The 9,955-nt window shown below is 48.3% G+C and overlaps 1 protein-coding gene and 1 pseudogene across 1 annotated transcript; one reads left to right on the top strand and one right to left on the bottom strand.

Moving 5' to 3' along the window:
- Positions 1-4,747: 4,747 nt before the first annotated feature.
- LOC105714295 (small ribosomal subunit protein eS10-like) lies at positions 4,748-5,770 on the bottom strand. The gene has a single exon (XM_064364614.1). The coding sequence runs from the start codon at positions 5,273-5,275 to the stop codon at positions 4,778-4,780; it is 498 nt and encodes a 165-aa protein (XP_064220684.1). The 5' UTR covers positions 5,276-5,770; the 3' UTR covers positions 4,748-4,777.
- A 2,839-nt stretch (positions 5,771-8,609) lies between these two features.
- LOC105714272 (protein shisa-5-like) lies at positions 8,610-9,075 on the top strand (annotated as a pseudogene).
- The last annotated feature ends 880 nt before the right edge of the window (positions 9,076-9,955 follow it).

The raw sequence follows: 9,955 nt of genomic DNA on the forward strand, positions 1-9,955 counted from the left end.
ACGTGAGGTCGGGAGTTCGAGATCAGCCTGACCAACAGGAAGAAACCCCGTCTCTACTAAAAATGCAAAATTAGCCAGGCGTGGTGGCGCATGCCTGTAATCCCAGCTATTCGGGAGGCTGAGACAGGAGAATCGCTTGAACTCGGGAGGCGGAGGTTGCGGTGAGCCGAGATCGCGCCATTGCACTCTAGCCTGGTCAACAAGAGCGAAACTCCGTTCCCCTCCCCCGCCCAAAAAGTAGTCTCTGCCTCTCAGAGTGTTTGGGATTCAAGGGCTTGTGCATGAATTGAAAGTGCTTTTTGAGGCAGGGCGTGATGGATAATGCCTGTAATCCCAGCACTTTGGGAGGCCTAGGCACGCGGGATCACTTGAGTCCAGGAGTTCTGGCGTGGTGGCTCGCGCCTGTAATCCCGGCTACACCAGAGGCTGAGGTGGGAGAATCGCTTGAGCCCAGGAGGCAGAGTTTGCAGTGAGCTGAGATTGCGCCACAGCATTCCAGCCTGGGTGACAGAGTGAAACCCCCGTCTCAAAAAAAAGGGGGGAGCGGGGGAGGAGAGGTAGTGTTTAAGTTTTTTTTTTTTTTTAATGCTTTGTAGGGAGTAAGAGCTTAGCACCAGGTAGCATCTGGATCCACATATACGTGTCTAGCTCCCCATCCTCTCAACTCCCCTAGTAGAGGAGGTTGCTCTGTACGCTGGGCTCCCACAGTCTCCACTGTTCAAACCGCCATTGTAATTCCGTATGGTACTGCAGCTGTGTGTGAGCCCACAGAGGACAGAAAATTTGTCACACTTCTCTGTGCAGGGTGGAGACTAAGATAGACTAAAATCACATGATTGCAATGCACCTAAATAATGTGCCCAAGTAACCTAAAACTTGGCACAAAGATGGGCTATTCCGAAGCTAGAAGAAAAGGAGTTGTAAAAGGGATTCCAAGAGATAGGTAACTTAAAGCCTTTAGTGAACTTCATAATTGCCAGTCATTTTTCTGCAAGGTCCAAGGGAAGGGCCAGCTGATTCATACTTTTCTTTAGGGTGGATTTGGAATAAAGTTCAGACACGGAACTTCCCTATAATAAGGATAATTATAGGTGTGGAGGTAAATGCAGTTCCCTACTTTCTCTCGCTCCCTTTTTTTTATTTTTTTATTTTTTTATTTTTCTTTTGAGACGGAGTTTCACTCTTGTTACCCAGGCTAGAGTGCAATGGCGCAATCTCGGCTTACGCAACCTCCGCCTCCTGGGTTCAGGCAATTCTTCCTGCCTCAGCCTCCTGAGTAGCTGGGATTACAGGCACGTGCCACAATGCCCAGCTAATTTTTTGTATTTTTAGTAAAGATGGGGTTTCACCATGTTGACCAGGATGGTCTCGATCTCTTGACCTCGTGATCCACCCGCTTCGGCCTCCCAAAGTGCTGGGATTACAGGTGTGAGCCACCGCGCCGGCCTTTTTTTTCTTTTTTTCTGAGACAGAATCTCGCTCTGCCACCCAGGCTGGAGTGCAGTGGCGTGATCTTAGCTCACTGCAACCTCCACCTCCCAGGTTCAAGCTATTCTCATGCCTCAGCCTCCCAAGTAGCTGGGATTACAGGAGCCTGCCACCATGCCAGGCTAATTTTTGTATTTTTAGTAGAGCCGGGGTTTCACCCTGTTGGCCAGGCTGGTCTTGAACTCCTGACCTCAAATGATCCACCCACTTTGGCCTCCCAAAGTGCTGAGATTACAGGCATGAGCCATTGCACCCAGACCTACTTATTCTCTTTTTATGTTTTAAAATATCATAGCCTTTTTGGGCTTGTTCATTTGTTTGCGACTTCCGATAAAGCAAATCATCAGATTCATGATAATTAGAAGAATGTTACTATGGAGGCCAATAAAAGTTCTAAAGGGAAAAGCAGAGACCTTAGGCTCTAAGATATTGCTGTAAGCCCTTCTACTCTAGGCTGGGGTCTGGTCCATACAAAACTAGGAATGTTTTAGGCAATTGTTATACTCCTGAACAGCAGATACAGCCTGGAATCTGCTTTCCTTCCACAAAGAAGACAAGACCAAAACCAAAATTGTATCAAAGGGCATCTTCTCTACCACTAAAATTGGTAAAAATATTTTCAAACAGCAAAGCTTAGTGCACTTCTGCCTTTGTTCATGCAAAGTGAACGAAGACTGTAGTCTTGGAAGTACAGTGAAGGGGGTTGAGTCATATGCCCTCAGGAGGCCACGCTGCCTCTTAGGTAGTAGGAACATTTTTAGCAATCACTCTCAGGTGATACAGAACTGAAAGCCTGGCCTTACCTCACAGGGCTGCAGGCTGCATATCAGTCCCTTGTTGAAATTTTATACTTCGTACTTCAAACCAATTCACTCTCCCCTACACCTTCCTACTTACAGATAGATTATTGCTGTTATTGTCCTACAGACCTTGATGTCTATTAGATTTAATCAGACGGAGTTTCACTCTGTCGCCCAGGCTGGAGTGCAATGGCATGATCTTGCGTCACCACAACATCTGCCTCCTGGGTTCAAACAATTCTCCTGCCTCAGCCTCCCAAGTAGCTGAGATTACAGGTGCACTCCACCACGCCCGGCAAATTTTTGTATTTTTAAGTAGAGACAGGGTTTCTCCCTGTTGGTCAGGCTGGTCTCAAACTCCTGACCTCATGATCCGCCCGCCTCAGCCTCCCAAAGTGCTGGGATTACAGGTGTAAGCCACTGTGCCGGCTCATTTTTAAAGTTTTTAAAACTTTTTCAAGATTTTAGCTTTGATTTATTTAAAGACTTTTTTGTTAAGACACAGGGTCTCGATCTGCTGTCCAGACTGGACTGTAGTGCACTTATAGCTCTCTGCAGCCTCAAACTCCTGAGCTAAGGTGATCCTCCCTCTGGCCTCAGCCTCCTAAAGTGCTGGGATTATAGGCATGGGCTACTGCACCCAGCCCTTTAAAGACATCTTGCTTTAACTGTCCAACCTAGTGTCCTCTCAAGAAATACAAACTGGGCACAGTGGCTCATGCCTGTAGTCCTAGCTACTTGGGAGGCTGAGGCTGGAAGACCACTTGAGCCAGAAGCTCAAGGCTGTGGTGAGCTATGATTGCACCACTGCACTCCAGCCTGGATGACAGAGCAAGACCCCATCTCTTAAATAAAGAAAAAGAAAATCTGGGTCAGGCACAGTGGCTCATGCCTATAATCTCAGCACTTTGGGAGGCCAAGGTGGGAGGATCCATTGAATCTAGAAGTTTGAGACCAGCTTGGGCAACATAGCAAGCTCCCATCTCTACAAAACATAAAAAATTGGCCAGGTGTAGTGGCATGCACCTGTAGTTCCAGCTACTCAGGAGGCTAAGGTGGGAGGACTTCTTGAGTCTGGGAGTGCAACACTGCAGTGAGCCATGATCGTATGACTGCATTCAGCCTGGGCAACACAGGGTGAGACCCTATCTAAAAAAAAAAAAAAAAAAAGGCCGGGCGCTGTGGCTCACGCTTGTAATCCTAGCACTTTGGGAGGCCAAGGTGGGTGGATCACTTGAGGTCAGGAGTTCAAAACCAGCCTCGCCAACATGGTAAAACCCCATCTCTACTAAAAATACAAAAAAATTAGCTGGGCATGCTGGCGCATGCCTGTAATCCCAGCTACTTGGGAGGCTGAGGCAGGAGAATCCCTTGAACCTGGGAGGCGGAGGTTGCAGTGAGCTGAGATCACACCACTGCATTCCAGCCTGGGTGACAGAGCAAGACTGTGTCTCAAAAAAAAAAAAAAACAGGCCGGGCACCTATAATCCCAAGACTTTGCGGGGTGAGGCGGCAGATCACTTGAGGTCAGGAGTTCAAGACCAGCCTGGCCAACATGGCGAAACCCCGTTTCTACTAAAACTACAAAAAAAAAAAAAAAAAAAGCTGGGCGTATTGGAGAGCACCTGTAATCTCAGCTACTCGGGAGGCTGAGGCAGGAGAATCACTTGAACCCATGGGGCAGAGGTTGCAGTGAGCCAAGATTGTGCCACTTCACTCCAGCCTGGGTGAAAGAGTGAAACTCCATCTCGAAACAAACAAACAAACAAAAAAACTGGATCATTTGTCCAGAAGAACTTTCCAATCTGTCCCCCTCGACCTCACCCTTTATGTGTCTACCAGAGTTTTTGAACACAGTCCTCTTGTGCCCATTCCCTGCTTGAAAACCTCTGACACCTCCCACGGCATTCAAGGTCCTTGTGGACCTAGCGCTCATCCAGTCACGTTTGCTCCTATCCTCCACGGTTCCCCACCCGTCTTGTGCACTTTGTCCCCTTCTACCACCTCACCCCCATGCTGTACTTTTTGCTCCTCCGCTGGGCTTCTCTCAATTCTCTGAGAGTGCTCAGCATCTTCCCACCTCGGCACCTTTGTTCACCACGCCCCCTTCTGGCACCTGTGTTTCCACCTTCCAATTCCTGCATACACGCTCACCCAGACAATGAAAAATGGTTAATTTTAATGCGTCAACTTGGCTAGGTCACGGTACCCAAATATTTGGTCAAACACCAGTTTCGACGTCACTATCAAGGTATTTATTATTTATTTAATTAATTAATTTATTTATTTTTTAATTTTTTTTTTAAAGATGGGGTTTCACCATGATGGCCAGGCTGGTCTTGAACTCCTGACCTCAGGTGATCCACCTACCTCAGCCTCCCAAAGTGCTAGGATTACAGGCATGAGCCACCACGCCCAGCCTTATTATTTATTTTTAAGGTTTTTTTTTGGGTGTAAGTTTATTCAATGCAAAATAATCCTCTCCAGTTTTACTGAGGTGGCTGACCACGTCCACGACCAAATCCATCTCTAAACTGGAATTGGGTTGCTGACGCAGCCCCAGCATCAGCCTTCTTGTTGGCACCAGGTGGCACAGCACTCCATCTGTAGGTGTCTCTGTCGGCTTCCCCTCTTGTGAGTCTTGCAGGTTGCTCACCCTCCAGACCTTTAGGCCGAGGCCTGGCAGTCTCTGGATGGCTGCAGTATAGGGTGGCAGGCACAATCTCCAGGGGCAGATGAAGGTCATCATGGAGATACTGGATACCCTCATTGGTAAGGCACCAGTAGAAATGTCTCCGGGCAAACTGTTCCTTCACGTAGCCTCGGGACTTGAGAGACCGCATGGCCTTCATGACATGAAGGTTGGGCACATTCTTGTCTGCCAGCTCCGGGTGCTTAGGCATGTGGACATGCTTCTTGGCCACCATGACTCTCTCCTTAAAAAGGAGTTCATAAATGGCAATACAGTTCTTCTTAGGCATCAACATCTCGGCGGCTGTAGAGTCTGGGTCCAGGGCTGGAAAGGCTATTATTTTTTATTTTTTGAGACAGAGTCTCACTCTATCACCCAGGCTGGTGCAATGGTGCAATCTCCGCTCACCGCAACTTCCATCTCCCGGGTTCAAGTGATCCTCCCGCCTCAGCCTCCCAAAGTGCTGGGATTACAGGCATGAGCCACCGTGCCTGGTCCACAGGTCATTTTCCTCCATGGATACTTGTCCATTGAAGGCAGACAGTTTCTCCTTGTCTGCACATCTCCATGGAGCCTAATGGCTCTTTTTATTTTTTTTAATGACCATTTGAAGCACTGTGGTTTGTACTTTTTTTTTTTTTTAAAGAGACAGGGTCTCACTCTGTCACCCTTACTGGAGTTGCACTGGCATGATCATAGCTCATTGTATCCTGGAACTCCTGGACTCAAGTGAACCTCCTGCCTCAGCCTCCTGAGTAGCTAGGACCACAGATGTGCACCACCATGCCTGGCTAGGTTTAAATTTCTTTTTTTTTTTTTTTTTGGTAGAAATGGCATCTCACTATGTTGCCTAGGCTGGTCTCGAACTCCTGGGCTCAAGCGATCCTCCCATCTCAGCCCCTCAATATCCTGGGATTATAGGCATGAGCCACCTTACCTGGCCTTCTAGTGCCTCTTAAAGGTCCTGCTCCATCAGGAAAGGAGATATCCCAAAACAGAGGCAGGAGAACTAGGGAAATGGAGAGCTTGAACAGCATCAAGGGAGAAGGAGCCAATCCAGAAAGGAAACGCATGGCAGGGGTTACCAACGCAGGTGCCTCCAGGGCTGGACGGGTCATGTGGATGGAGGAGGCAGCAGAGAACAGATAAGGGTGAGATGGGGTGATCCGCATGCCATCCCATGCAGTGCCAGCCCCGTATTTCCCTATGGGAACATAGGCACAGGGGTGCCAGCTTTTTCAAGAGAGGCTGGAAATCCAGATTTTTGTGTGAAATGTCCCAATTTGTAACTGTTGACAGCTAATTCCGATTATTTCAATGCACTGTATGTGTCTAGAAGCCTTCAGGGCTACTGGTACTGTTCTGTTTTTCAGGTTGGATTGATGGATACGTGAGTCTTTGGTTTTCCCGTATTTTTCTTGCCTTATAGAAATATAAATATCAGCCGGATGTGGTGGTTCATGCCTGTAATGCCAGCACTTTGGGAGGCCAAGGCAAGTGGATCACCTGAGGTCAGGAGTTTAAGACCAGCCTGGCCAACATGGTGAAACCCCGTCTCTACTAAAAATATAAAAATTAGTCATATGTGGTGGTGGGTGCCTGTAACTCCAGCTACTCAGGAGCTGCTTGAACCCGGGGGATGGTGGTGGTGGGAGGCAGAGGTTGCAATGAGCTGAGATCGCACCACTGCACTCCAGCCTGGGTGAAAGAGCAAAACCCCGTCTCAAAAAAAAAGAAAAAAATATATAAATATAATTTTTTTTTTTTTGAGACAGAGCCTTGCACTGTCACCAGTCTGGAGTACAGTGGTACGATCTCGGCTCACTGCAACCTCTGCCTCCTGGGTTCAAGCAATTCTCCTGCCTCAGCCTCCCGAGTAGCTGGGACTACAGGTGTGCACCACCATGCCCAGCTAATTTTTTTGTATTTTTGATAGAGATGGGGTTTCACCATGTTGGCCAGGATGGTCTCGATCTCTTGACCTTGTAATCCCAGGTACTTTGGGAGGTAAGCCTGCGTTGGCCTCCCAAAGTACCTGGGATTACAGGCATGAACCACCACGCCCGGCCATAAATATCATTTCACATGTATTCAAAATTAAGTTGAGAAACCTTGAAACCTTTTCTGTGAGTTCAGTTTCGCAGGCAGACCACCCATTTGCATCCCCTGCTGTGGGTTAGTTTGCTGTTTTGCAGTACTTGCCAATTAAATGAGGTCTGTGGCTATACACCTTCACTTGAATATTAATTAGTTAAGTGTTACTTTGTGCTGAAAATAGAAAAAGTCAGCAATGCTGTTTCTTCTACAAGAATTGTTCTGTGAAAGGAAAAATGTTGCAGCTCACCAACTGCCACCCACTCTTTCCTCTCTGGAATATTTCTGAATCTATCATGTGTTACCTTTCACACAACTTGATATTGAATATAAGAAAAAATATTAATCATTCTGCATAAACCAAAGTCTGACTTCAAACATATGCATGATTTTGGTAAAGTCTGCATGGTGTATATGGGGCACAATTTGCATCTCAGAATCTAAGAGACATGTAAATACTGGCACCAAGGACACATAGCTGTCTTTGGTTCCAAAGCTGTCCAGCATGTGTTCTGGATGAAGCAACCATGAGTCACTTGAAGTGTGGAACAAGTTATTTCACCATTCCGTGCCTCAGTTTCCTCACTTATAAATTTCTAGGCCGGGTGCGGTGGCTCACGCCTGTAATCCCAGCCCTTCGGGAGGCTGAGGTGGGAGGATCACTTGAGCCCGGGAGTTCAAGACCAGTCTGGGCAACAAAGCGAGACCTCATCTCTATGAAAATAATAATAATAATAAATAAATAAAATACATTTCTACATATGGGTGGTATTTTACCTAGGTAGCAGAAGTAAACCACAGAGGGGGAAAGTATCAAATGAAATCAAATTATTTTACTCATTCAAGAGATGTTTATTGGCCGGGCATGGTGGCTTTCATCTGTAATCCCAGCACTTTGGGGGACTCAGGTGGGTGGATCATCTGAGGTCAGGAATTTGAGACCAGCCTGGCCAACATGGCAAAACCCCATCTCTACTAAAAATACAAAAAAAAAAAAAAAAAAAAATTAGCCGGGCATGGTAGCATGCACCTGTAATCCCAGATACTCAGGGGATCGCTTGAACCCAGGAGGCGGAGGTTGAAGTGAGCCGAGATTGCACCACTGTACTCCAGCCTGGGTGACAGAGTGAGACTCCATCTCAAAAAAAAAAAAAAAAAAGAGAGATATTAATCGAACACCATGCTAAGTAAGGGCTCTGGGAAAGGCAAAGAAGTTTAGGACATGGCCTCTGCTGTCATGGAATTGGAGAGACAAGACGCACGCACAAAAAGATCATGACACAACATGAGGCAGTATGCAGCCGGCCATCTAGACTGTGAGCTCCTCAATGGCAGGGCCTGCATTCTATTCACCTTCGTAAATGTGGAACTAATGAATGAATAGTACCGAAAACACAGTAGCTGTTCTCAGGAGGAAGGTACCATCGTGGGCTCGAAAGTTCGTGAAGCAGTCCTTCCTGTGGCTGATGTCATCTGGAGGAGATTTGCTTTCCCTTTCTCTGAAAAGAGAGGAAATTGAAACTGAGTGGCCCATGATGGAAAGAGAGGAAGTCCAGGGGTACAGGAAGCCCTGGGTGAAAGCAGAGGCTAATAAGGGGTTCAGCGCCACCGTGGCAGTCAGCCTGACCATTTTTGTGCTGTCTGTTGTCACTATTATCATCTGCTTCACCTGTTCTTGCTGCTCCCTCTACAAGATGTGAGGCTGACTGCGTCTGGTTGTGACCACCACCATGTCCACTATTGTGGTGCATGCCCCTTACCCTCAGCATCCAAGTGTGCAGCTCAGCTACCCTGGACAGAGCTACCAGGGCTACCACCCCATGTCCTCCCCAGCCAGGCATGCCAGCAGCACCCTACCCCAAACAGTACCCACCACCTTACCTGGCCCAGCCCATGGGCCTGCTGGCCTACCATGAGACTGGAGGAGCAGCTGCACCCTACCCCACCAGCCAGCCTCCTTCCAACCCGGCCTACATGGATGCCCCAAAGGCGGCACCCTGAGTGTGCCTGGGCCTCTCTGGCTGCCACTTGGTTATATCATGTGTGTGGGAGTGGTGTGCAGGCATGGTTCCTCGAGCCCCATGCATGCTGTGTGTGTCCTGTCTGTATATGTGACTTCCTCTGGTGCCGATGAGGTAGGAAGTGATCCTTGCCAGAGTGGGCCGGGCCAGGACTTTGTTCTCTTCCTCACCTGAAATTATGCTTCCTAAAATCTCAAGCCAAACTTGAAGAATGGGGTGGTGGGGGCTCCCTGGGAGGTGGCTCCTTAGAGGTGGGGGGCTCTCCAGGGCACATCTGGAGTTCTTTTCCAGCTTACCCTAGGGTTACCGAGTGTGGCCTGTCACACTAAGATGGCGCAGCTTTCTGTGAGTATGATGCAGATGTGTCCTGGTTTCAGCAGCATAGTCAGCTGCTGCTTGAGGCCACGGCTTGTCTCCAGAGTTGGGGGTACCCTTTGCAGAGCCAGGGCCATGATGCAGGCAAAGCTTGCGCTCTGACCAAGTTGGTCTTTTTTTTTTTTTTTCTGAGACGGAGTTTCGCTCTTGTTACCCAGGCTGGAGTGCAATGGCGCGATCTCGGCTCACCGCAACCTCCGCCTCCTGGGTTCAGGCAATTCTCCTGCCTCAGCCTCCTGAGTAGCTGGGATTACAGGCATGCGCCAACATGCCCAGCTAATTTTTTGTATTTTTAGTGGAGACGGGGTTTCACCATGTTGACCAGGATGGTCTCGATCTCTTGACCTCGTGATCCACCCGCCTCGGCCTCCCAAAGTGCTGGGATTACAGGCGTGAGCCACCGCGCCCGGCCAAGTTGGTCTTTTATTCTTTAGGCAGATGTCCCCTTGTTCCCTGGAGCCTGTGTCATGCCCATTGGGGGTCAG

This window comes from Aotus nancymaae, unplaced genomic scaffold (assembly GCF_030222135.1).
Source record: "Aotus nancymaae isolate 86718 unplaced genomic scaffold, 86718_ANA_hifiasm-v0.15.2.pri h1tg000058l, whole genome shotgun sequence".
NCBI classification, from domain to species: Eukaryota; Metazoa; Chordata; class Mammalia; order Primates; family Aotidae; genus Aotus; species Aotus nancymaae.